We start from the raw sequence: 27,177 nt of genomic DNA, 5'->3' as shown, positions 1-27,177 counted from the left end.
TACCTAGTAGACCCTATGGATACTGAGACAGAAACAAGATTGTCTCTGTCCCAAGGCCCCTCACCTTCTCTTGGGAATCTGGTATGTGCCAACATAAAAGATGACTAGGTTGAAGAGGGAGAAGGTGCCAGTAGAGAGAGGATGAGCCACTGTGTGGAGTGACTTCTTGGTCAGTGCACTGCCTTCTGCCGTTCCCCCTGGGCTAAAACTGTTTAGGGTATTTGCAGAGGTGGGAAGTAACTAGACTCCTAACTCAAATACAAAATTTCCTTAGTCCCTTCTTTGAGGAGCAGGAGATGGGGAAAGTGCAGGTAGCACCCTGGGGATATTAAAACTTTTCTCCTTTTTTGAAGACTTGTATTGTACTCTCTAAAGACTTTCCAAGGCTAATCTTCAGTTTTTAAAAAGTTTAATGAGGTTTTTAAATGACTGCCAGTGCAAAACCTTGAAATAAATGGCCATATTTATACAATATATGTTAGAGAAAACTTGTAAGCAGAAAATGGATCACTATTTCATCTTTACAGCCTCCCTTGAAAGTAAGTTGAGGAAGCCAGTGTAATTGAGAAGTTGGAAAAGTTAAACACCAATATGCACCTTTATGAAATCTAAATCAATCCTCTCCTGAAGGTGCTAAAACTAGTAATTATGAATCGATTTTGTGTTTGTAGCAAAAGTTTGCTCTATAACTAATTAGTGCAGCAGGAACTAGATGACAATATAATTTTCCAGATGAAGGTGTTTAGCTGAGATGATTGATTCCAAGGCATTTTGATGCATGAAAATGTTGCTTTAATAGTATTCCAGAGGGGCAGCTAGGTGGCACAGTGGAGAGAACAACCAGCCCTGGAGTCGGGAGGACCTGATTTCCAATCTGATCTCACATACTTACTAGCTGTGTGACCCTGGGCAAGTCATTTAACACTGATTGCCTTCATTAAAAAAAAAGCAAGTCTCCAAAATAAAATAAAAGTATTCCAGAATGCATTTGATCTCATATCATTGTGACTTTAAAATATTTTCACATTGTTCATGTTGTGTAGCATTCCTAATTGTTTGATAAGGTTTCTGTAAAGAAATTCAAAGTATTTTGGAAAAAGAAATTGTAAAATACTATTTACATGGTTATTTATTATTGTTTTGCTGTAGTTTATTTTAACCTTAAATATAATAATAGAAAATTGTACATTTAAAAAAATAGACTGATTTGTTCAAATAAACTAATATTTGTTGTATGTTGAGCATTGTACTAGGAATCAAGGGAGCTGCCTAGTTTAGAAATAGCTCTTGCTTTCATATAGCTTAAAAGTCACATAAAAAAATGTTTTTAGCCCAAATTTGTGATTTCCTCTGTGTAGGGAACCTCCACCTTGAGGAAGTTCTTTTGCTGATAGAGGCAAGCAGCCCTTCTCTATCTTAGAATCATGGGGAGTTGCTTGGGCCACTAAGAAGTGGACTTGCCTGGGGTCATCTGCTGGCAGAGGATCAGGTTATCTGAGTTTTAAGGCCAGCTCTCTGTGTGTTATGCTCAGCTGCCTGTCACTTGGTTATTATATTATATAAACATAATTCCAAATGGTACACAACTGCATGGGCATCAAGATGCTGTATCTCAGACTTCACAAGGACCTCCCTGACTATAGTAGGTGCTAGATGACTTGGATCTCAGGCAGCCCCTCCTGTAGAAAGAACTACCTCTGTCACTTGATGCATGAAGTATGGCCCCTTCCCCTTTTTGAAGGTCTCCAGTGAAAAAAGCCCCCTGTACTTTTGGAGTGCTCTGATTGTTAGAAAGCTCTTGGCACAAGTCTGACATCAGCCTCTTTGCAGGGTGCACCTGTGTTTCTGTCTTCAACAGGGTGGCCCTTCCTGTCCTTCCCCACGTCTTCTCTTCTCCATCCTTCATCGTCATCACAGGGCATCTTGATTGCCCAGTCCTGTGTGCCCTCAGCTTACCTTATTGGTGTCCTTCTAAAAGTGTGACCTAAAGTGAACTTATGCCTCAGACACCTCCTCACTGGGTCTGAGTGCCATGGGACCACCCCCTTTTGTCCCCCTGGAAGCTTAGTCTCTCATTGCTGTTGATAATTGTGCTTGCTGCTGAATGGGAGTGAGGTTGCAGTTCATTAAAGCCCCCAGATCTTTTCTAGACAATCTTGTGCTTGTGAAGATGAGTGTAAGACTTCACATTTATTTCTATTACATGTCTTCTTATTATATGTGACCAAGTGTTTTATCTTGTCGAAACTTTTTTGGATCTAGGATATTAATTTTCCCTCCCATCTTTTTGTCATTTGGGACTAGCCTTTCTTCATGTCACTGACACAGAGGTTAAATGCCACAGGGTCAAGGCCAGATCCCTGGAGATTTCTACCAGAGAACTTCTTCCAAGTTAACATCAAACTATTGATGACAACTGTTTGACTCCAGCTATACAATTGCTCAAAAGTTGGCCTAATTGTACCAGTATTTAACCCCTAACTCTTTGTATTTCCACAAAAAATGTTACAAATCACTTGTCAGATGCTTTGCTAAAATCTTTGCCTATAGCATCCTGATTTACCATTTGAATCATTCTGTCCAAACAGGCAACAACATTAGTCTGGTGTGACCTACTTTTGTTGAGTCATGACTTCCTTTTTACACATTCATTAACTGTTTCTTTAATAATCAGTTCTACAATTTTGACAGAAATTGAATTCAAGCTTACTCACTGGCCTATACATTATAAAGCTATTCTCTTCCCTTTTTTGTAATCTAGGACAATTCTTCTTGCCCTTCTTCAGTCCTACAGTACTTTTCCCATTCTCTAGGATCTTTCAAAAAGTCCTGGCTCTGGAGTTCAAAGACCTGGATTCAAATCTGACCTCTGATTCTTCCTGCCTCTATAGTGTTGGACAACTCATCTAAACTGCCAGAGCTGGGATCCCTTACCAATTGATATCTTTTGCAAGAGATTTCTTACAGTGGCATAGTAATCATGTCCATTAGTTCTTGTAGTATCCAAATAGGGAATTCCTCTGGTCCAGGGGCCTTGACAGAACAAAAGCAAAGGGTGTGGTTACAAAGTGGTGGGTTGTCCACTTTGGATGGAGCATGGTATTCATATGTATGGGGAAGGTTATGGTTGAAAACTGGAGAAATAGGAAGAACAAGGGCTTGACTGCTCAGAAGTGCGCCAGCCATTCAGGGGTTTTCATCATGTATGTGTGGCAGTGCTGTGAGAGGGTGCAGAAGGTGGCTAGGTGGGAGGATCAGTTAGACTCTGGTACTGACCTATACTAGGGCTGCGATAGAGAGAGGAGATGGATGTGAGAGGGACTGGACCAGTGGGAGCACCTGGCCTTGGTAACTGCCCAGACATGAGAGGGGAATGAATGGGGAGAGTTTAAGAAAAAACTACAGGATGGGAGGACAGATGAATGATAGGAGCCACTGGCAGAAAGGATGATAGCAGAAGGAGCAGGTTTAGGAAGAACGAGGATAAACTTGATGTGGGATGTACATTGGGAGTTTGGATTCTGCCAAGACATCCTGGAGACAGTTTGAGATTCTGATCTGGAGCTTATGAGAGTGCTCAGGATGATTTCTAGGGGAGACAGTACAGAAAGAGAAGAAAGCCAAGGATGGAACCTTGGCACACAACTGTTGTGAAGCTTTGGGAAGAGGACAAATGTAGACATTTAGAATACCAAAAAAAAGTTACAGAGAGAGGTGGGAGGGGAACCAGTAGTGTGTGGAGCTTCTAAAGCACTCTCTCTCTCTCTCTCTCTCTCTCTCTCTCTCTCTCTCTCTCTCTCTTTCTCTCTCTCTCTCTCTCTCTCTCTCTCTCTCTCTCTCTCTCTCTCTCTCACACACACACACACACACACACACACACACACACACACACACACACACTTTGTAGCATTGTGTTATAAATTTATTGACCCACTTCAATTCTGCTTTCTCTTCCAGAAGGTATGTGGAGAATTGGGGGTATCTAAAGAGATTGTTTCCTAAGGCTGTTAGCTTATTTCCAGGCTAGTCTCCATTTGAGTAAAAATATAGGTAGCACCATATTAGCCACTTGCTATGTATTGATAAGCATTGTTTATTTTTATAATCATACCATCTTTTAGACATCCTTTGAACAAATTCAAGAGATACTTGTGTAGTAGTAGCATTGTAATGGAATGGGCATTAGATTTGTTATGCGAAGACCTGGGTTAAAATGCTGGCCTTGTTCTTAGTACCTTGGTGGTCAAATTGCTCAAGGCACTTGAAATGGTCTGAGACTCATTTTCCTCATCTGAAAAATGAGAAAGTTGTACTAGATGAGTTGTTAAGTGCCCTTTCAACTCTAATTCTTGGGTCAGGGGTCAGGGTAGAGGTTGGTTGTGCAGTCTGCAGGATTACGTGCCATGTAGAGGGTTAAGGGAGATGAGAGGTAAAGAAGAGTCAGTAGGTGACAGGTTGGACTTAGAGCAATTTAGTCAGGATGATGGGGAGAAAAGGCAGTGTGAGTGGGAAGGGAGGAATCGGTAGTGTTTGGCATCGACAAGTTTTTCAAGAGGTTTAGCTATAATGGAAAGAAAAAATCCCACAGTCAAGGGGAGAGTTTTATTTTTTTAGCATTATGGAGACCTGATCCTGATTGATTATTAGAGTGAGGACCTGCTATCAGAGGAACATCTAGAGACTGAACAGAGGAGAGGAAGAAGGGGCAGGATAGGGTAGGGGAGGTGAGGAACTTGTTAGACTGCATCTGTCTTCTTAACAAACTGGGAGGCTAAGTAAATGATTCATCATCAGTTTTGAGCTGAAAGGGAAGAGACCTTGGAGGCCCTCTGGTCCAACTCGCTTCTGAGGCCCAGCGAGGTTGTGTGACTTGTCCAAGGGTGCAGAGTAGATAGCAGAAGGCAGTTGTCTGATTCCAGATTCAGTAGTGCACTGGACTGTACCCCACTGTCCTCTGCAGTAAGAGCAGGGCTGAGGTGGAAAGAGGGACCTTGGAGGCTGGACAAAGAGCTGTGGGACTCGTACAGGGTATCCAGTGATGGAGAAAATGTGGTCTTCTCATAGCTGTAGATGAGAGTTGTTTCTATAGGACTTTTACATCATGAGTGGGGCACAGTATTCAAGATGTGTATATACAGCCAAGAATGGATTTCAGAGAACAAGTCTAAACTACATTTTACCAGACAGATAACTGGAACTCTTCAATTAACAATCATTTATCCCCTGAGCATATTTAGTTTTTGCTTATTAAAGCCATAGCACCTTTAAAAACTTAGTGATTCCTTTAGGGTTTTATTATACAGAGATCACATCCCTTGGCAACATGAAGAAGGGAGAGGTTTTGCTCACCTGGCATTACATGATAGATAACTTTTACACTTTGAGTGATTTAATACAGTCTGCTTTAGAGAAAAGAAAAACAAACAGAAGGAAGCTCATCTCTGTTACTTTATCTCAGTGTAACGCCGAGATTATCCAAATTTGAGAAATAAGTTCTATTTTCAAACTGCAAAGTGTCCACTTGGTACTCTGCTGGGAGTGAGCCAGATTACAGTTTACAAGTACTTGAAATGGATTAGTGGCAGGAATTTTTGCAAATAGCTGTGTTGTCCAAAAATGTGTTTTTCCCTCTCACAGCTGAATAGTCCAAAATTGGCCTTAGATGCATTTTACCACCTAGGTAGGGTACAAGATCCAAGCTGTGTAAGTACAGTAAATGTGGAGGTTTTAAAAAGCTGAAACTTGGTATTTTGTCTTTTGTATGTACATGTTTTTATCTAGTCAAAATTAATTTAAACTGGAGTAACTCAACTGTCTAACTTCTTGCTCCTCATATAATAATATCTAGTGAGTCAAATAGTTGAAAAGTATTGGGTATTAAGATATGAATGGGGAGTTAATTTTGCCATAGGAAAAAGAGTGTGAATCTGGAGCCCATATATTGTCCTTCATTCACTACTAGACCACTAACAATCTCCCATAGCAACACTCTCAAAATTTGTCATTACTTTTCAATAAATTGATAGGAATACCATGAAATATTTCTATTTAAGTTGGATTTATTCTGTTTACTTCTTCCATGCTTATGTAAGCTTTGGATTTTGCAGTTTCATAATTAGTTTTTCATATACTAATGCTACATTTCTACATTTGTTTTGAAGTAAAATTAAAATGGTAAACCTTTAAGTGAAATGGGAATTTTAAAAACATTTTAAAATCCAAATGGAATGTTAAATTAGAATAGAATTGTGTTTAGTTTTGAATTTCCATTTAACAAAATATTTTGTTTGAACTAATTTATGTGTTTGTTTATGGTGATTGTTAGTCTTTCATGTTTCTTGTCCATTTTTGCTTATACATTTAAAATCATGGATTTACTAATAATTTTATTTCATTTACTAACATTGTTGTAAATATCTTTGTTCTTATTTGGGGAACCTACACGTAGCTGCTCCCCATATAACTCTGTAAAAGTATTGAACCACCGTAATTTATCTTAATCTATCACTACTTTTTTTTAAGCTTTCATTAAATAGCTTTGATTAGAGCAAGAACTCAATCTATAATCTCTAAATCATCCAGCTTTTCTCCTCTGTAATTGGATTACCTTCAGAATTAGCCCTCTGAAAGTTCGCAGATTAGCTAGTTATTGGGACATACAAATCTCACACATTGGGGTGAGCACTTTTTCTGCTTTTGTTTACAAATTGTTCTGTTTATCTCAGGCTCTTGAGCACAATGCAAAACATTGATAAATTAGTGGTGGAAGGACTTATTTGAAGACTGTGGAAATTACGGTGTGTTTTTTTTGCATGGTCTAAGACAATTTTTGACATCTCTTTTAGCCTATGTGAGTTTAGAGCCAACATAAATTACTCATTACATCAAGCGATATATTTATTTTTGTACTCATATTTTTCCTTCCTCATGGTCTGGCTTCTTTTCTAGTCCGCCCTGGATTGGTGGCCCAAGATTGATGCTGTGTATTGCCATTCTGTTGAACTCCGAAACATGTTTGGTGAAACCCTTCACAAGGCTGTGCAGGGCTGTGGGGCTCACGCTGCGATCCGAATGGCACCGGTAAGATGAAGCCCCAGGTGGAGCGTGTCTCCTTCCTGGTCTGTGCCCTTCATTGCATTGTCAATGTCTTCATTCCATTCCCACTGTTTATATTCATCAGTTCAAGTCCTGAGGACAAAACTAACTAACTTGGGCCCCAAATCCTTCTGCGCATGATGCACATTGATAAAAAATCCCTGTTGCCTGGAAGGACTTAGAATTAAAGATCTTACATTATCTTTATAGAGTACTATGTGTCATCTTGATGACTAGGCCTCTTGACTGTAAATGCAAGATGGCCTTAAATTTTATTTTATTTTTTTGAGACTGTCTTTTGAGAAGTAGAAAGGGAAGCCAAATTCTAGGTTATAGTGAATACCCCAGTATGCAGTATTTTGCCCTCTGCATCCAAAGTGTTTCTGTGCAGGGAAAAGAAGTAAACATTTAAAGGATAGTATTTCTTTATCAAGATATTTGATAAATTTCAAATGCAGTTTGGTTGCTTAGTACTCTTTGAGGATTATTAATTAATAGGCATTGTTGGATATGAGGCTAGATTATGTTAAAGCTTAGATTTTAAGGCAATGTCTTATGTACTAGCAAAGCCAAAACATTCACATGCAGCTCAGCTTTCCCCTTTAAAAAAGAATTTAAAATGTTTTGTTGGAGCAACCCGAATAGACAGTTGCAGGAACATGTCATGCACGTCCTTAGTATTTGTGTCTAGGAAGGGTGCTGATCCATAGTGACTCTCACATTGATTGGTGGTGCTTTTGTTTTTTGCTTCTTATTTTCTGTTCTGATTGGCTGCTGTCGCTCACATGATCAGATGCCAGCCAGTCACTGTTTTGCGTGGCAGTGGGCTTCTGTGGCTGTAAGTATGACCCACTGTGACTACCACAGAAAAGTCCCCGTCTTCTTGACGGCTCTGTGTGGAGTGACCGCTCCAGTCCTACCATCTCATGTGGAAAATAGAGCATGTCCTCACATAGTGTTTGCTGTAGTCATTGAATTGCTTCCTTTTTGCCATGCTTTGTTTTCCAGAGTTCTCATAACCAAAAAAACTGGTGATTTTACATAATCATAGCTCATCTTTATCCAGTTGTCAATGTTTGTCAGGAGTTCCTGAAGTCTACACTCTGCATGTTCAGATAGAGACATTTTGTGCTAACAATTATAGTTTGGAATTGTGTCTAGGTGTGCTAAAATTCTAGCAAAGAGAGTAACAACATGAGTTTTTCATTATAGATTTTTAAACGTACTAAAAAAAAAATCTAAACTAGCGATTTAATATATTACTATAGACTTTAACACTGAAATAGTTTGTAGTTCATTTTTTAAGTGGCAAAAGTCTTAAAAGTTGAAAAAGAATTTTCCCTCCAGTTACAGCTTTAGAGGTAAGTGCCTAGAGGCCCACCTGGGCCTTGTATTTTTCTTTTCTTTCTTAAGTTTTAAAGATTTCCTAGGACGTGACACTTCCCTGGATCAATTAAGGTCAAAGGGAAGTTTCTTCCAGTCTAATGCCGTGACTTTCTACTGTAACTTTGCTCCTTTTTGAGGAGGAGGTGTGGTACTCAAATCAGGAGTTGCATTGTGATTTGTTTTCACCTATTCAGTTATTTTCAGCAGTTCTAGCCTAAATCACCACTAAAATCAGATGTGTTTGTTTTCCCCTTTTGAATAAGGGTAACACTGACCATATCTATTATAGATTTAGAATTTACTCAAGTTCTTGAGACATAACTGGTAGAGGAAGCTCCTGATTCCAGTGATAATTTATAAGGAGAGCAGAACTAGAGGCAGAATTTTCCTCGTGGGGCTAAAGACATCTAGGATACAAACAGGAGTTTTACTTGTGGTGATCTTTTGAAAATTTTTGTCATCTCTAGAAGTCATTTCCTAAAAGTGTGTGTGTGTGTGTGTGTGTGTGTGTGTGTGTGTGTGTGTGTGTGTTGGAATGTTTGCAGATGGAAGACCAAATGTTGGTTAATTCTTCCCTCTGGGATAAGAACTGGCCAAGGCCATTAAGGGCCTGCTTGACCATCACACAACATCTCTGGTCAGGGTTGAATATGATCATACACCATCCAGGCTACTCTCCTACTGAAAGTGAGAATTCTTTCTAGGAAATCTTTAATAGCTCTTCAGAAACCTCTACTAGCATGTTTCCAATGAATGGGAGCTTCCATGTACATGTCATTCTTAACTGTAAGGAAGTTCTTAATTACATTGAGCCAAAACCTGCTTTCCTGTCATTTCTCCTATTGGACATCAGTCTGTCCTCTGGAGTTGCACAGAAAGAGTCTTCTCACTCTTTCTCTGGGAGAGCCTTTTGAAAGTTTGGAGACTACTATTGTCTTCCAGTTAAATGCCATGCCCGGTTCCTTGAACCACTTTCAGATGACATCTGTGTAGGATGTGGTTTCTAGATCCTTGATTAGACAGTGCACCTTCCATTTTGTCAATGTCCTTTGAGTATCTGTGGATTAAAATGTGGCATCCAGTACAGATGTGGTGCTCTTACTGAGGCCTTGATGGACACTATTTCCATTACTGCCACCAAAGATGAGGTAATGTTAGTATCTCATTATAGCACTAGTCTTATTTTCTCACATTGATCTTGTGGTCAGCCAGACACCCTAAATCTTTTTCCTTTGTACTATTGCCCCTGTTTTTATATATATACTATTTGTGCATTTCAATTTTTGAAATTTATAATTTCCTCATCAATTTTGATAGTTTTACCTTCCACTTGTTGTTGCTGGTTGAGCTCTCTAGGGCCAAACAGAATTAATCTGATACCTTTGTCACGTGGCAGACTTTCAGATCCTTGGGCACAGCTACCAGGTTCCTGCTGAGTCTTCTCTTCTACAATCTGAGCATCTCCAGTTCTTTCACCTGATCCCATGGAGCATGCCTACTAGATCCTAACTCATCCTGATTGCCTTCCTCTGCATTCCTCTTTAAAATGTGTGCCCAGAACTGAGCCTGGTGCTCTAGATGACATTTGACTAGGGCCAAATACAATGGGACTGTTACTTTCCTATGCCTGGGAACTGTCCCTTTGAATGCAGTAACTTTAGTGGCCACCAGATCACACTGCTGACTGTAATATTAGACTTGCAGTCTACTAATAGTCCCAGATTTTTTTTCAGGCTAGCGACTGTCTTGCTACACAAGACTTTACTCTTATTCCAGTTGAATTTCATTATATATTTAGCTCAGTACTCTAACATGTCAAAATGCTTTTGTTTCCTGACTCTGTCATCCACTGTGTTAGCTATCCCTCTGAACTTTGTGTGAAATTTAATGAGTGGATCGTCTTTGCCTTTGTGTCATTGGGTAAAATGTCAACAGTATAGTATAGTGTGGCACTCTGAGAGGCTCCACTGAATGCCTCTTGCTCCTGAACCAAAAACGATTATATCCAACCAGTTAGAAATCCATTTCGTTGGAATAACCAACTTTCATTAAACAGTGGCTTTAAATAGCAGACAATGTGTTTACATTTCTACATAGATACATATATATCTTTTCCTCGTCTTGCATTTTGGAGGTGTTTGCTCTTCTGTAATTGACCTCCATAATTAAAGTTAAATTATAGGATATAGAAATTCTCTCTAGGAGAACCCAAAACAGTTAATTCACGAGTTAGTCATTTTTTCTTATTATGTGCATTGACTGTTGTTAGCCAAAGCACACATATATCAGCAGTGAATTTCTGTTTAGGTTTGGAACAAGAAAAAACAGTTAGTTAATTCATTAATTACTTTATCTTCACCTGAAATAAGTTGTTCTTTTTTTCTGAATATGTGATACCACCCCCCCCCCCATCTCCCACTCCTGTCCCTTTACTTCTCACCCTTTTGAGAGGATAAAACAGATGGATATGCATGGAAAGATAACATTAATGAACCAGTTGCATTTAGTATTTATACATGCCAGATTTGGGGGAAAGAAATGAACCTTATACTTGGACAAGGATAATAATTATTTTTATAGGTAGTCCACTGTTCCCAGTAACAGACCATTTATGGTTGATAAATTGAAACTGGATTTCTGAACTGCTTTGGAATTTTAGAAGTCTCATATGTCTTATGAGGCAGCCAGTGTTCAGTCATTCTTTTTATAATATGTGAGTAAAAAATGAAGAATTCAACTACTGTTTATTTTGAGGTAAAAACAAAAGAGAATTCATTAATTTTCTTGTTGATCTCATTTTATTTCTTTTTCTTGGTAATGTGTATAGTAGAAAATAACAATTAGGAAGTAAATTTATTAATTTTTCTTTTGAGTATATGTTGTTTAGCAACTTTGCCAAAAAAAAAATTTGTTCCATGTTAATCTGATGTTTTTCATGTCTTTATGTACTAATTGTAATGTCAATAAAAATAATTCATGACTCATGTTTGTATAGAGCTTTAGTTTATAAAGAATATTTCTCAAAACACCCAGGTAAACCATACAAGTAGTTGCATCCTCATATCTCTAGCAAAAAATGTTGAAACTCTAAGAAATGAAGTGATTTATTCATGATCACACAGCTGTTAAACCTTTGCATTGATATTCAAGTCCAGGACTATAATTCTGATGCTTGAGAAGAAATACAAAACTCGTCAAATTCAGTCATAGTTAGCAATTTTCATGGGCACGTGGATAAGGTCAAACTTTGTAACTGGAGGCTTACTTTGGAATATAGACCTAGTAAAAAGTGCTGTTGATGTATTTGTGAGTGCTTCTTCTCTGCACTGACATATGCCCTCTCCAGTGAATCTCTATGTATGCAGGTAGATATATACCTCTGTGTGTACCTGTGTGTGTGTGTGGGTGTGAGTGTGGGTGTGTGTGTGTGTATGTATGTAGGAAACAAAGGAGGAGTTAGATACCTTTCCTTTGCTATACCAAAAGGACTGTTAGTAATCTTATACACAAACATAAATACATTTCTTATACTTAGTACATTGTAAAATGACTATCTTCCTTATAGATACACACTTTTGCATATTAACATTTGTAAAGATGTATTATTTCTGGTGGTGTTAGTATGGATACATAGAAATTTGCATATTCTTTAGTTACACTATTTACAAACAGTTGTTTTTGTTGAGTTAGTGGAAAAAGTGAATTAACTGAGTAGAATGAGAAAGATGACATTTCTAAATTGTAATTTTTGAATTTTATATATAAGAATCTCTTTATTAATTTTTTTTACTCAAACAAGAAATAGTACTCCTGCTTCTTTGGATTAGAAATGCATGTTCTATAAGATAATCTTCCTCAGAATTTTTTCTGCATTTTTTCAGTGGTACCTTGTTATGTTTCTGATGAAATAGGTATTATTCATTTTGAGAGGTTGAGTAACATTAAAGCACAAAGCAACAACATCAAGGAGAAACTATCTTAAAAATGTAAAGTAATTAGAATAATTTTGAGAAGATATTTTTTAAAGGAGAAGGATATGGTGCCACTCTGGCATTAAAGCATTGAGTCAAATATTTCTTCTGTGTATGATGCATGTCAATTTCCATTTTTATGCATTTTACATTTTTCTTTGCTAAAGAGTCTTCTTACCCAAATCTTGTTAGGTTCCAATGGATTTTCATAGTTTTGAGAGATTCCTTTTTATATTAATCAATCTGATTGAGACTGACAGGTAGTTTTGTGTGTGTATGTGTGCGTGTGTGTACATGCATGTGTGCGTGTGCTTGTGTGTGTGTAGATCAGTTTTTCTAGATTTTTTTAACTTAAGAAATTAAATTGTACATATAGATTATGCTGGTTTATAGTAAAAGCACATTATTTAGTGTTAATAGCCCTAAAATTGTGTTGCTCCATGTTTTATATGATGATCTTTCAAAAAAATTGGATTGTTAATATCCTCTAAGTAAATAATAGATACTGACAGGATAATAATATATTTTTCTTAGAGTCTTACATTTAAAGAAAAAATGACAAGCCTTAAATTTAAAGAAAAACCTACGGACTTGGAAACAAGAAGTTATAAATACCTCCTATTATCCATGGTGAAACTAATCCATGCAGATCCAAAGCTGTTGTTATGTGTAAGTAAACTTCTTTTGATCTTGAAATTATTCCCATTAATGTGACTTGACAGAAACACCATGTTCCTGAAAGATTACTGTTATCTAGAAAGGATTTTGACATTTCTTTTTTACTATTTCTAATTGATTTTTTCCTTAAAAAAAAAAAAAAGCAACTTGCAGAGGATGATAACACGGTTTATTCTCTGGACTACTTATACTTATTTCCTTAATTTCTAATGTGCTTTAGAGGGTGTTTATCCTAATTTTGTACCTCTCATGTTATTAGCATATGTCTGCCTATTTAGTAAGGAGAATTCTAAGAGTGGATGATGAAGGGGAGCTGCCATTGGGCACAACTTGATATCTGCTGGGGAAAACTGGGGGAAGGTTCAGTACTGATATTTCTGTTTGCATAATGGATTAAATCTATCAGTCTCCTCGTGTTTTTTTTCTGTCAATAACTGTCAGGGAGATATGGAAGGAGAGAAAGAAGTGTGGGAGGAAGGGTGGGCACTTCCTGAGGTCCAGGGGGAGGAGCACTAGATTTGGGGGTTGGATCTGTGCTCACACTCTGCTCTTCCATTTGCTTCCTTGTCTAAGTCACTTAAGTCAATCCACAAGCATTTATGAAGAGCCTATTGTGTGTCAGGTACTGTTGATGCAAAGACAGGGACTACAACTCTTACTTGTCTAGTGCCAACACCCAAGTTAGTTCTGCAAGCAGTACCTAGCTAGAAACATGGCAACTCAGAGGCGAAGTGGCCTGCCCTCAGGGAGCTGACATTCCATTGGGGAAAGACAAGTCATCATAGCGAGCTATGGATGAAATGAAGAACACACAGGTGGTTTGCCAGGAGAAGGCACCAGCACCATGGTTCTCCTGTGCCATTCTGAAGGCGTCTCTAAACAGTAGTAGGAGAGACTCAGTTGATGGACGTGGATGCACCTTTCCTCCCATAAATCAGCCCTTTGTCGAGTTCTTTGTGAGTCCAAGGTCTGTTGTGTTTTGAGGTTAGTGCAGATGTGTGACAGGCAAGTTTTATTTATTTTTTGAATACGATATTTGTACCATGTGTGCAAGGTAAGTCTAATTTATATCAGTCATAGTCTTCATGCATTGTGTTTTATCTGCAAGAACATCCAGAGTTTCTCACTATTCATACTAGGGCCATAGAAGCACTGCCCAGACAGCTGTAGGGAAAACTTCATGCAGGGCGGCACTGAGGATCCTAAGAAGGGGCAGTGACAGCCATGCCTCCCCACCATTCTTTGGGTCAGTTCAAAGCTATGGAGGCAGGGAAGATGAGTGAGGAAGGCGGTTTGGTGGGACCAGAGAGCATAGGCCAAGGAAGAATGTGTGTGAGGAAGCTGGAAAAGGAACCTTGAAATCAGGCCTATTACATAGGACTTTAAGTGCTCAAGAGAAGTTTTGATTTGATTCAGTGAAGTCTAAGTAACATAGCAGCTGGGCTAACTTATGTGTAGAGAATGAACAGAGGCAGGAAAGACTTGAGGCAGGGGCCAGATGGGAAGAGTTTGCCATAGGCCAGGTGAAAATTGATGAGGGTTTGACTGAGGATGCTTGTGTGAGTGGGCCTTCATTTCCTCATCAGTAAAATCAAGAAACTGGACCAGATTACTTCAGAGGACCCTTTTAGCTCCAGTCTAGATACCTAAAGTAGGAATGCCCCAGCCAACTAGAACCTCAGATCAAAGTATGTCCTCCCCGCCATAATAGTTGCATATAATAGAGAATATGGAATGTTACAGTTAACCTTTAACCTATTCTTTGTCGTTATTGAAATCCCTGTCCCAGTCTTAATCCTGTAATTAACCTATTGTCCTTTACTTTCAGATTCCTTTCCCCTTTTTCTCTTGTTTCTCATCCCCTGCCAATGTCCAGCCTTAGATTACTCCATCCTCTGTACTCCTCTGCTTTTGCTGAATGGAGTTGGAGGAAGTCATGCTATCTGTTGACTGGATATACTTCAGCTGGGCCCTCACTGCAGCAAGGCATTCCTTTTATTCTTGATTTATTGATACCCTGTTTAATTTCCCTCAGAAACTAGTTTGTTCCATACCTTCACTTCTTTCTTAAAGCCTCTTATGGTCTCCCCCCTACCCCCATCTTCAGACAGAGTTGACAAAATTGGGACCATTTGCTTCTCTTGAATGAATTAAAATGAATGAAAAAACATGCATCAAGTACTTATTGCACACATTCTGGGCATGCAAACAGAAATGTCGAGAATTCCACCTCTCAAGGAACACACTCTGTCTTTGAGGGCACCAGTGCATCATAAACAGTTCAGTTGTAGGGGATATGGAAAGGCCTGGAATCCTTAGGGTACAGTGGGTTGAGGGGAGGGAGGTGCTGAGAAGGGGCAACAGCCGCAGGGGAACAGAGAGACTCCATCTGTGCCTTGTTCCTCTTCCCTTTCATCTCCTCCAGCAGACTGCCCTCTCAGTCATTCCCCACCTTCTCACTAATCCTTAGTCTCTTCCCCTCTGTTTGGCTTTTCCCTATTGCCATCAAACATGCCCAGGGCTCCACCCCCCCTCCCTTTTTTGAAGGCAGTCAGTGTTAAGTGACTAATCCAGGGTCACACAGCTAGTGTCTGAACTTGAATTTAAACTCAGATCACTCCATGGCCTGCGCTTTATCCATAGTGCCACCTAGCTGCCCCCTCCCTCTTTTTTAAAAAAAATCTCTAGACCTTACCATCCTCTCACGCTCTCATTCTCTATCTTTCTTCCCTTTCTCAGGCAGACTCCTTAAAAAAGTTGCAGGTCTTAGGAATCTAATTTTTTATTTCATCATGTATCTCAGATTGCTCTCTAAATGACCAGTCATCTCTTTTAAAAAAATATATTTTCACATTAGTCATGTTGTAAAGAAGAATTAGAACCAATGGGAGAAACAAGAAAGAATCAACAACAACAAAAAAGCAAAGTCTGCCTCGCCCTGCATTCAGACTCCCGATGTGGACAGCCTTGTCCATCAGGAGTCTTTTGGAGTTGTCTCAGATCGTTGCACGGCTGAGAAGAGCTAAGTCTATCAGAGTCTGCCATCACCCAGTGCAGCTGTCACTGTGTATACACTGTTCTCCTGGTTCTGCTCCCCTCACTCAGCATCAATCCATGCAACAACCATCCCTTAATTGCCAAATCCAGTGGTCTCTTTCAGTCATCACTCTCCACTTCTCTGCAATGTTCTTGATTGTCTTCTCTTCCTTGAGAACTATTTCTTGGGTTTTTTTGGGTGACACTTCCTGTCTTCAGGTACAATCCTCCTTCTCCAACTCTGCTCCATCTCTCCTTTGCTGCTTCAGCATCCATATTATGTCCCCCTAAGCATGGGGCCTCCAGGGATTGGGCTTGGTCCTTGTTCTCTCTAGGCGCCCTCTTGTGGTGACCCTACCTGTTCCTCCAAGTTCGGCTCTCGTCGTCTCCATGCACGTCACTCCTGTCTGTCTGTGTGGTCTCAGAGCCATCGTAAGCCTGGCATGTCCACCCAGCCCACTCTGCCAAGCTTCCCTCTCCAGCCTCACGGAGCTAGCTAAAGTGGAGAGTTTTGTTATTGGAAAATCAGCGTGTCCAGCCCCTTCTCTGCAGTGATCAACTTCAGGTGAATGTGTGCATAATGTGCCATTTTTCATTGAGTTCCACCCAAGGGTGCTCAGGTGTGTGTGTCTATGTGTCTGTGTGTGTGCGCGCGTCAGCGGGCACGCGTTCCTACTGAAGTGTTTGGAGAAACACAAATTAGGTGCCTGGGGGAACACACTATCTTTGCTGCCATCTAGTGGATGAGCATCTTTAGGTGCTGGAGGTTCCGCAGCTGCAAATCCATTCAAAGACTGAAAGATGCATCTTAAAGACTTGGGGCAAGTTTATATTTTAGAGATTTAGTGGCGTGATTTAAATGAATTTGGGAAAAAGGTCAGCTTGAATGACTGAAGAGTTGAGATCAGTGCCTCCAAACCCTTTTGAGCATGCATACCATCAGAAAAGAAAAAAGGAGCAGGCCCACCCACTATATCTGTGTTGACTTATTTATTCATTATATGCATGTGCCTCTGTATAACTGATGATGTCCATCATAAAACTTGGGCAAAAAGAGATAAGATAAAGACAAAATTATATTTGACCCTAGAGTCAATGGGGAGGCCCTGGAATTTATTGAGTAGGAGAGTGATATGGTCGGACGTGTGTTTTAGGAAACTCCTTTTGGCACCTTGGAGGATGGAGTGGAGAGAGGAGAGACGTTGGAGGCAGGAAGAACAGTTTTTACTGGGGACTGTTAATGGTCTAGGTGACAGGTGAGGAGGGCCTGCCCTGGGGCACTCCAAGAAAAGGGGATGGATGCCCAAGAGATGTGGAGGGGGAAATGATGAGATTTCCCAATTATTGGATTTCTGTGGGATCAGGGAAAATGAAGCAATCGAGGAGAATGCCAGTGTTGTAAACCTGGGATCAGAAGGGTTGTAGGGAGTACTATCTTCAGGTAAGGTGACATTTGGAAGAGGAATGTGTCTCCATGGAAAGACAAGGGATTGCAGCCAATTCATTTCTGCTGTGGCATAGCTTATTCATCCTCTACTGCCTCAGAGAGCAGAGCCTCACCCATTCAGGGTACATGTTTCTGCCAAGAGGTGTAAAGAGGTGGACTGGTACTTGAGGGGGATGCCTCCAAGCATTTGCCTGCAGGGATGCTCATTGGTGCCTGGGTCAGGTTGGGTTGGGCATAACTACCCTGAGCAGCCCACATGAAACTCTCCCTATGGGAGAGGGCAATTGGGTGGTCTGTGGGGTGGCATTTAAGGCACAAGACACTTGTATTGGAGATGAGCCTGTGGTTGACTATGGGAGGAGGGTGGCATCAGAGCCATCTTTATACCCCTCCCATTGGTTTATCACACACTCACTCCTTAAGTTTCAGGCTGCTACTCCTATTTTGAAGAGTAATGATCTAGGTTTTCTTTTTTTTTTAAGACATGTTACTTTTAGACTCACTAGAAATACTTAACTCTGTTGTTTTCTGGGCAGAACTACTCATTAAAGTAATTGCAATATCAAAGGAAGTTTAGCTTCCACAAAATATGTGGAATTATGATTATTTTATATCCAAATGAGCATTTGAAGTTACTGAAAAAACTTTTTCTCAAGTAGCTAGAGCTTAAATACTTCGAAACCTTTTAACAAGATTGATTTGCTTATTAGACTCCTTTTGAAGTTGAGAGGTAGCATTGCAGTGGGTACCGTAAGGTAGGAGACCTTAATTGTAGGCCCAGTACTGCTGCTAATTTCAGAGCCTCAGCGTTTCTATGAACATATGGATGTGGGATAGGAGGGAAGAGTTCTGGAGGTTGGGATAACTTTCTAATGTTGTGGATTTTTTTCTTTCTTCTGTGATTCTAGAATACATTTCAATCTTATCTCTGTTGTAGTTAGAAATTCCAAATTAATGGAGTCTAAATTAGAAGCTTATCTTTCTACCAGATCTGTTAAGTAATCAAAAGATAATCCATTATCCCTCATAAAACCAATTTTTCATTAATCGTTGGAACTTTCTGACTTTTCTGAGTGAGAATCTGGTGATGGTTCGTATTTATAGTTAAGTTTTTACAAAGCGTAGGTGAATACAAGTAAAGAAATTCTATCAGGTGTTATGAAGGAGAATGAAAACTTTGCCCTGTTCTTTGCAGAATCCAAGAAAACAAGGGCCTGAAACTCAGGGGAGTACTGCAGAGTTAATCACAGGCCTCGTGCAGCTTGTGCCCCAGTCCAGCATGCCAGAAATAGCCCAAGAAGCAATGGAGGTAAGAAAAGCCTCACCCCACGTGTCCTACTGAGCTTCTCATGGAGAGGCTTTCTGTGTCATTTTTTTGGACTTCATGGTGGGTGTCTTTGCCGAATGGTAGAAAGTGGGTGTGATAGGTTTGGAAATGGTGATGAATCTGGCTTGTTTTAAGGTCCATAGAGGGTAAGGATGCTCTGGCTTCAGCTTTTATATTAAAACCTGTAACTGCTGATGCCTAGAAGAATAAAGAAATGTTAAGTCTAATTAATTTTTAATTGTATTGATTGCCAGGGTCTTTAGATAAAGCAATTTTAAAACTAAATTATAAATGACACCTTACAAAATGAATGTTGATGCCAGACCTGCTTTTGAATGAGCTGATGAGAAATGCTGACCCAGGAGGAATCATTCTCTACTTGTCCTCTTTCCCTTTGATGGAACTTCTCTGAAATGGGCTGGAGTTTCTTGTCTCACACTCTGGTAGGGGGGATTTTTTGTAACTTCCCTAGTTACAAAACAGATCAAAATAGGAATGAAAAAGGACAAGATAAAGATGGAGTCCTGAGGGAGCCACTCAGGGTCACCAAGTGGGGGCATGACATGGTCAGAGCTGTGGAGGATGGAGACTTGGGGCAGGAGGACTCTTTCAGAAGGTCAGGACCTGCTGGGCACTGGGTCATGGTCTTTTATTTTGACTTAAAGGAGCAGCACCTTTTGGACCCAATAAGAGTCTCTAGTCACGTGGATATGAAAGTTTGGTGTCTTCTTTAGTGTGTCTTGGTTATTTCTCTCTTTCATATTCACTTAGCCATCAGCCATTTGTCCTTGAAGATTTTCCTAGTTCTTATCCCTTCCTTGGCACTTGCCTCTGCTTTGCCAGCCTATGGCCACAGCCATAGTAGACACGCCTCCTAACTAGAGGAGCCCTTTCCTCTTGAGTCTTCCTGACTCTGGCCCCCCATCACGTCACCTCCTTTGTAGTATATTGGAAAAAAGACCCGGACTTGGAATGAAGAGATAGCCAGATTCCCATCCCAGCCTCATCACTGACCAGCTGGGTGACCTTAGGCCAGCCGCACTGCCTTCTTGGCTACATTTGGCCACAGTCGTGGATGCCCTACCCAGCTCCCAGGGCTCTTGTGAGGAAGGTGACTGCTCTTCAAGGCTGTTGAAAAGTTGTGTTTCGTCCCTCTCTGCCCCCACATCCAGAGCTTGTTCTGTCCAACCTAGGGCTGGTACTAGATATGCCCTGCACTGCTGTCCTTCCTGCCCCCTCTCTGGAATGTTCTCCTTCCCCCCCATACTGGGCCTGTCAGATCCTCCTCCCTAAGGGTCTTCCCCTTCCATGACTGTGGCTCTCCTTCTCCTCTTGGGCTAGCCCAGTGCTCTTGGGACAAGGAGAGCCACACAGGTGAGCACTGGACAGTCTTTGGTTTGGGGCCTGTCATGTTTATCTTACGCTGAAGCTTAGATTCTGGCAATTAAGGCTTCAAGAAATTCTCAGTTGATTCTGTATTCTTATTCTTCTCATTCATTCCTCTTTGGGAATTTGTAGCTTTCCTGGCTAACTCCCTGTATTTATCAATGATAGGACACTGGTCACTGGGCCGAGTTATTTTGGAAGGTAATACTTGGAATTGTTTTAGTATTTTCAGATGACTTAAAATTATTCGGGGAGAGAAATTCAAATTAAATCCTGAAAGCACTCTCATTTCCATAGGGGAACCCTTGAGACTCAGAAGCACACTCTGAGCAGTCTAGTTGTTCCTGAAGTGTTTCTCTAGGTCTTGGTCCCTAGGCATGCAAAGGCTACCTGGTTCCAAACAGCACTCCCATCTTCCCAAAGATCTTGCTGCTCACATGAAGGGGGCACAAAAGGACATTTGTCTGGCACTGGTAGAAGGGCCTTCTGACCTCCACTTGGCCCCTGCTTCTCAGGGGCTCATTCACTGGCCATGTCATGGAACCTCTGTGGGCTTCCACTTCCTCTCCTGTCCAATAACAGACAGAGCCACGCTCAGTTGGCACCGACAGCCCCTCCTGGCTCCAGGTCTCCTATGCTACAGTTGTTCATTCAGCTGGCCCTAATTGAGGGCCTGCCCCACTGGGTGCCACACCAGGAAGGAGGCACAGTAGCCATGCAGGCAGAGATGGAACAGGCTCTGCCTGTAGTTGCTGCACTTGGGAACAAATAAATGCAGTCCAAGACGTGTGAGAAGTTTCCTCTGGGCAGAGCACTGTGGGAAGGGCTGGTGATACACATAGACAAGGCTTCATTTCTAAAGGTTCAGAGGTGTCAGGAGGGGCTAGAGAGTACTGCTCTTGGCCTGGAAGCCCCTGTGGGCACTCTCTGAACCTCTCCATCTTCATTTCTAATTGATTTGAGGACCAAAGGAGGTTACATGAAGTACTTCGTAATCATAATGGACTGTCTGATTGGGAGCTGCTTTTATCACTTAGCACCATCACCGTTCCCCAGCGTCTGAGTCTGAACACTGCGGCAGAGCTGACCCGGGGCTCCTTTCTAGCTGGGTGGACAGGAAACAATAATGTATATTAGCAATAGTTGCGCTGCTGCCCAGTCAGTCACTCTGTTTATTGATATAGTTAAAATTCTCTTTCCCATAGTTTTTGAAATGTATTTCTCAAAATCTAGAGTTTTCAAAAGGGACTGGAATCAGGGCACATATGGGAAGCCTGGAGAATTGAGAAAATAGACTTGACATTATGGTTCTTTCTGATCATCAGAAGCTTCCTGGTTAACTCTTCAAAGTGCAGTTCAAGAAATGAAAGTTTAATATGAGTCTCTGAAAGTAATACAATCAGTTCCTTTTAAGGGAGCTGGATTTTATACTTCTAGACATTCTAGAATCCATAACTTCTGGAGTCATATAAAAGAGTTACAGAATTTAGAACAGGAAGCATCCCTGGGGTTTTCTGATGCGATTGATATTTGACAACTGAGGAACCTGAGGCCTAGAGGCCTGTGACATGCCACAGCAAGTGGAAACTCACACTCGTGGAGGATGTCAGCAACTGTGGCTTTGAAATCGAGGGATTTGTTTTTGTTTTATTTTATGTATTATTTGTTTAGTTATTTTTTTCAAAACAAATTTTGTTTTGATGCATTCTTTTTTATAACAGGATTTAAAAAATTAATCTGTCACTCCCTGTTGCACTCCAAATAAAAACTGATAAAGTCTTCAATACATAACTGCATGGTTTGGCAAAACAAATCACCAAATGTGATGAGAGGGTTGGACCCACAATTAAGTAAGATGAAGTGAATACGATCACTTTGGGGGACTGCATAAGCACCGTGTCCGCCTGAAGTACACTGTTTGCCTTGTGAACATCCCCATTCTTCCGATTGTGTTTTATTGCTGCAAATCATGGAAGACCAGTCTTTGAAGTGTGAGCCTTTGGGATCATGTAAGGAGAGCAGTGTGGGGTGAGGGAGAAGAGGAAGCCAGGAGGGAAGAGAGAGGAGAAAACCAGAAGGGAAGAGGAGAGAGGAGGAGGTTTGGGATCATCTTATTTCCCAACCAAAAGACAGGCTGAGCAATTGGTTATTTGTTAGCAACTCTGCAATTAATAATCATTGATCGTTGCCTCTACTATATTTTACAAAGAATCTTGGAGGTTCTCCATGGAAGACACCCTCTTGAGGGAGAACCCTTAAGGACAATGAAAATACCTGGAGAGAACTAGAATGAAAGTATAAGTCATGAAAGCTTATTGCCCAATAGAAGGGGACTTGGTGAAGTTGGGGGATCGATAGGGTCTGAAAAGATGAGTGCCCATCATATGATGAGAGGGAGGGAATAGCAGCCAGTATGTTCCAGGGTTCTCAGTGTCATGATCAGAGAACTGGAGGCTGGTCTCAGAACTTTGGGCAGACCCTCCTCCTGGATCCAAGGAGGGCTAGGGAAGGTCACAGACAAGAGCTGCAGAACAGACTTCATAAGAAAATAACCCTTAGTGAAGGAATGAGTGACCACAATGGGTATTCCACATATCTGGAGTCAGCACCTACATTAGGGAGATAAAGCGTAGTAGCTTTGGTTTGGAGGATGAGAATTAAAATTTTTAGTTAAAAGAATGTTTCTAGATTATCTTGGATATAAAATTACCTGTGAAAGGCAGCATGGAGGAGGGGACAGAGTGAGCTGGCCTCAGAATTGTGAAAATCTGGGTTCGTATTCTGCCTCTGTTCACACTGGCTGTGTGACGTTAGGCAAGTCACTTAACCGTCACTCTTTCTTCTGTGCTCACTGGTCGAACCTGGAAGCTTGGAGTACTCTTTGCTTCTCATCCATTTCCAGAAGGTGTTCAAGAATTCTGGAATCCCTTTATCCAAATGTAACCCATTGACTTTTCACCCTCCCTGCACCTTTCCTTCCACACTATGCCCTCTGATCCTTTGGTCCCCCTCAATTCTCTTCTAGGCCATCTCTCCTGCCCTAGCTCCTCTCTCTTCCTCTCTCCATCTTGACTCTCTCAGTGAAACAATTCAGCTCCACACTGTCCTCTCTTAGATCCTAACCCCATTATCACACCCCCATTTACACCCTGCCAAGCCTTGCCTTGGGTTATTCCCACCATTTCTTGTCTTTGCTCCTGCACATGTACTTCTGAATGAAGAAAGTCATACAGTTTTGACTGGGCCCCCTACAGATTTATGCTCCACAGCTTCTCCTGGGTCCTCACTGCTGCCAGTCAATCCTGCCCTGCCTCCCTCCTCTCATCCTCCTCCTCCCCACAACAACTCTAACAGACCTTTTCATCCCTCCTCAAATCTCTTTTAACTCCCCCTCCCCAACCCTGTCAGCTGAGACCATTGTCTCATATTTTACAGGAAAAATTGGGATCATTCTCTGTGAGCTCCCTCATGTCCTATAACTTGGTCCTTTTGCTTCTTTCTCCTCCTCCATCCCTGGCACCCATGAAGAAGTAGTCTTGCTCCTTACCAAGGCCACCCCTCTACTTGTTTAAGTGATCCCATTCCACTCCGTCTTCCCCTTCAGAGTGCTCCCTCTATCATCCCCACTTTTTCACTTATTTTCAGTCTCTGTTGCCTACAAACATGTCCATGTCTCCCCCACCCTAACAAAACACTCACTTGATCCTTCCATCCTGATCAGCAGTATTCATAAACCATTGAGATCACAGAGCTGGTATAGTCCCTGGCTTCCTAGCTCCTTCATTCTTTGGATTGGTGATTCTCCACTTTCTCCCCTGTGACTCCCAAATGACTTTTCTGAACAGGAGGTAGGAATAGGGAGCTCATCTGTCATTGTGTCAATAAACAGCACTCCCTGTCACACCGGCCCTTCCCTGCAGATAGTCTTAGAGTTGCCTAAAGCTCTGAGTAGTGAAGAGGGTCACACAGCCAACATATATTAGGCAGTACTCAAACCCAGGGCTTATCGGCTCTGAGGCCCTCTGTGCCCATCATGACACATCACCTCTCTTTAGAAAAGGTAGGAAAAAGATCATATTTTAAAATAGCAAGTATCTTATAATCTGCCCCTAGCTAAGGTGCAGTCTTGAGAATAAATATTCTATAGAGGACCAAGTCTGGATCCCCCACCCCCCACCCCCCACACACACTTTTTAGTCCCTTCCACAATGCTCTCTTGTTCAAATGATTTTATAGCAGGCAAGATAACTTCTGCTTCTTTGGCAGACCTGGGGCTCAGACCATCCTCTGTCTGTGTGCATATGACCAGCTTTCACTCACAGTTACTCTCTTGTTAGTGGGCATAAAGTCATGTTCTTTGGAAGCATCTAGCTCTTCAGTAAAACGATTCTAGTTTTTGTTTTTAAATCCACCAACAGTCAGCATGCATTTCTTAAGCCTTTAGTGTGTGCCAGGCACTGTGCTTAGTAAGACTTGGGATACAAAGGGAGCATCTATAGAACGACCTTTATTCTGTCAGAGCTTAAGTACTGCTGCTGATCTCTGCTTAAAGCACTAGTTTTCATATAGTAGTGAAATACTCTTATCTTTAAATTTAGGCCTTGCTGGTTCTTCATCAGTTGGATAGCATTGACTTATGGAATCCAGATTCACCTATAGAAACATTCTGGGAGATTAGGTATGTCCATTTTAATTTTTATTAACTTTATTATAGCCTTTTAAAAATTCCAGCTCTGGAGATTCATACATAGATAAACATGAAACTCGTATGCCCGTGTCTATAGGTCTTTCAGATAGGATATGCATCATATATGTATAACGCCTGCCTGGCTAGCATGTTTTAGGTTCAAATCTTTAAATTCTTGTCATTTTCAAAAGTATCCTAATGTAACAGCAATCTTGGACAAATGAAGAGTTCGTATCGAAGGCATTTCAATTTATGAATTTAAAGTTTTTGAGAAGGCAGATTATACAGTTGATAACCCATATAATAGGAAATAGATGATATTGTTTAAATGGAACATGAAGGCAAGATCCTATAGCTAAATCTGAGAGATAGGCTAATGTATTAAATTATAACCTACAAGTCCGGCCTTATAGGAGGACTTAACTTATAAGTGAATGAATTAAAAAGATACGTAGATTGTTTCTGGGAATGAAGTCCACTTATAGTTCTTTAAAATGGAGAATGGAAGTGAGGTTCAGTGGCGAGGTAATGTGGGGAAAAAATTTAAGTTATAACCTATAAGGCACAGTCATTATTATTTGATTGGTAGCTTGTTAAACTTTTCTGTCTTACTTGACAAAAATAATTAAAGTCATTAAAAATTAGGTTATGGAAAAATTCTGTTATTCAGTATTTGTTGTGTCTCTATTAGAGGATTATTCTGCTACTGCTGATCAACTTCATTTTGTTTCAGCTCACAAATGCTTTTTTATATCTGTAAAAAGCTAACTACCCATCAGATGCTTAGCAGTACAGAAATTCTCAAATGGTTGCGGGAAATTTTGATCTGTAGGAACAAATACCTTCTTAAAAATAAGGTAAGTTTCATTTGGAGGAAATGCCTAAAATTTCAGGGGAATTCATGAAAAATCGGTGGGGATGAGGAATAAAAGGTCTCAGACTATACTAGAAGGCTGTAGTGATCACAGAGTCAAATGAAATGGGTGGGACAGACTGGGTGAAGGTGAAAATAAGGTGTTCTTAATCTGAGACTGGTAGGCCTAAGAACATCAGGTACTCCGCCTCTTGACATGAAGTCCTGGAGACACTGGTCATGTCAGGCGTTCTGAACATTCTGTCTGTCATGGTATGCTTCAGTGAAGTCTGGAGCCCTCCTCAGATTCAGTCTTTAAAATGTAAAACATAAAATACCAAGAATTGCGAAGGAAACCAATTCTTTTAAAATAGGAAAACATTAAGAAAAACAATTGCCAGATACCATGTTAAGAGCCCCTGGTCTGGGATAGGAATCCTAACCAAATGAGGGTAGAGGTGGGCATCAGATAGGTCATTTAGGCCACATGAAATCAAACGGGAGCTGTTGATTAGGAAAAATGGTAAGATCAGTTATCTCTGATCAAGGACTCAGATAAGATAGCTCACATCAGTGTATCAGGCCTAGAGCCATTTCCAGTAATGAGGAGCCAAAGAATATGAACAAATTTTTCAAAAGAAGAATTTCAAACCAGTAACTACCATATGACAAATTCCTTCAGATTCATGATCAGAGATTTTTCTCTGAAGTTTTACTTCCAACCTAGTGCATTTGCAAAGGTGATGGAATGTAAGAATGATCAGTGTTGGAGGGCTTGTGAAAGTATAGTCCAAGAGTGTGGTTGAAATGTGAAATAAAGACACATAGGAATATAGGAACACAGGGCAGCTTTGTTACTGCTGTGTGAAGTTTAATTAGATGAAGAAAGATGTCTGTAACTTTTACAGTTTCATATGCAGTCATCTTTTTTTTGGTTTGTATATTAAATTTTCATTTTTATTAATACTGAAGTTCATAATTTTAAAAAGTAAAAACAGGACAGCAACACACCACTAAAGCTGTGAATTTGTGCCTTTTGGAAGGCAGTTTAGAACTTTGCCTAGGATATACCCAGAACGTTCAGGCCTTTTTGCTTCAGAGCAGATGCTTAGCAGTATAGAAAGGTTATGTGTGAGTGTGTGCAAGACATGTACGTATATATATAGATATACATATATAGATATATATGTATATGTATACATATGTGTGTATGTTTGAACACACAAGAAGAGCAAAACTAGAAAGATCCCATATATGCCAAATTATTTATGCAGTTCTTTTTGTAATAATGAAGAACTGGAAACAAAGTAG

General features: G+C 40.5%; 1 protein-coding gene across 18 annotated transcripts in view; it reads left to right on the top strand.

Moving 5' to 3' along the window:
- NF1 (neurofibromin 1) overlaps nt 1-27,177 on the top strand; it is a 241,518-nt gene that overhangs the window by 75,994 nt on the left and 138,347 nt on the right. For 17 of the 18 annotated variants that reach the window (XM_072645004.1, XM_072645003.1, XM_072644999.1 and 14 more), the window contains 5 exons: nt 6,949-7,080; nt 12,987-13,121; nt 18,809-18,922; nt 24,925-25,004; nt 25,747-25,870. In XM_072645004.1, the coding sequence (XP_072501105.1) occupies nt 6,949-7,080; nt 12,987-13,121; nt 18,809-18,922; nt 24,925-25,004; nt 25,747-25,870 (585 nt within the window). The remainder of the gene's footprint in view (nt 1-6,948; nt 7,081-12,986; nt 13,122-18,808; nt 18,923-24,924; nt 25,005-25,746; nt 25,871-27,177) is intronic. The other variant, XM_072645014.1, reaches the window with a different exon arrangement.

Source organism: Notamacropus eugenii, chromosome 2 (genome assembly GCF_028372415.1).
Source record: "Notamacropus eugenii isolate mMacEug1 chromosome 2, mMacEug1.pri_v2, whole genome shotgun sequence".
Classification (NCBI taxonomy): Eukaryota; Metazoa; Chordata; class Mammalia; order Diprotodontia; family Macropodidae; genus Notamacropus; species Notamacropus eugenii.
Note: the sequence above shows the minus strand (reverse complement) of the source record. Positions and strands in the feature narration are given on the sequence as shown.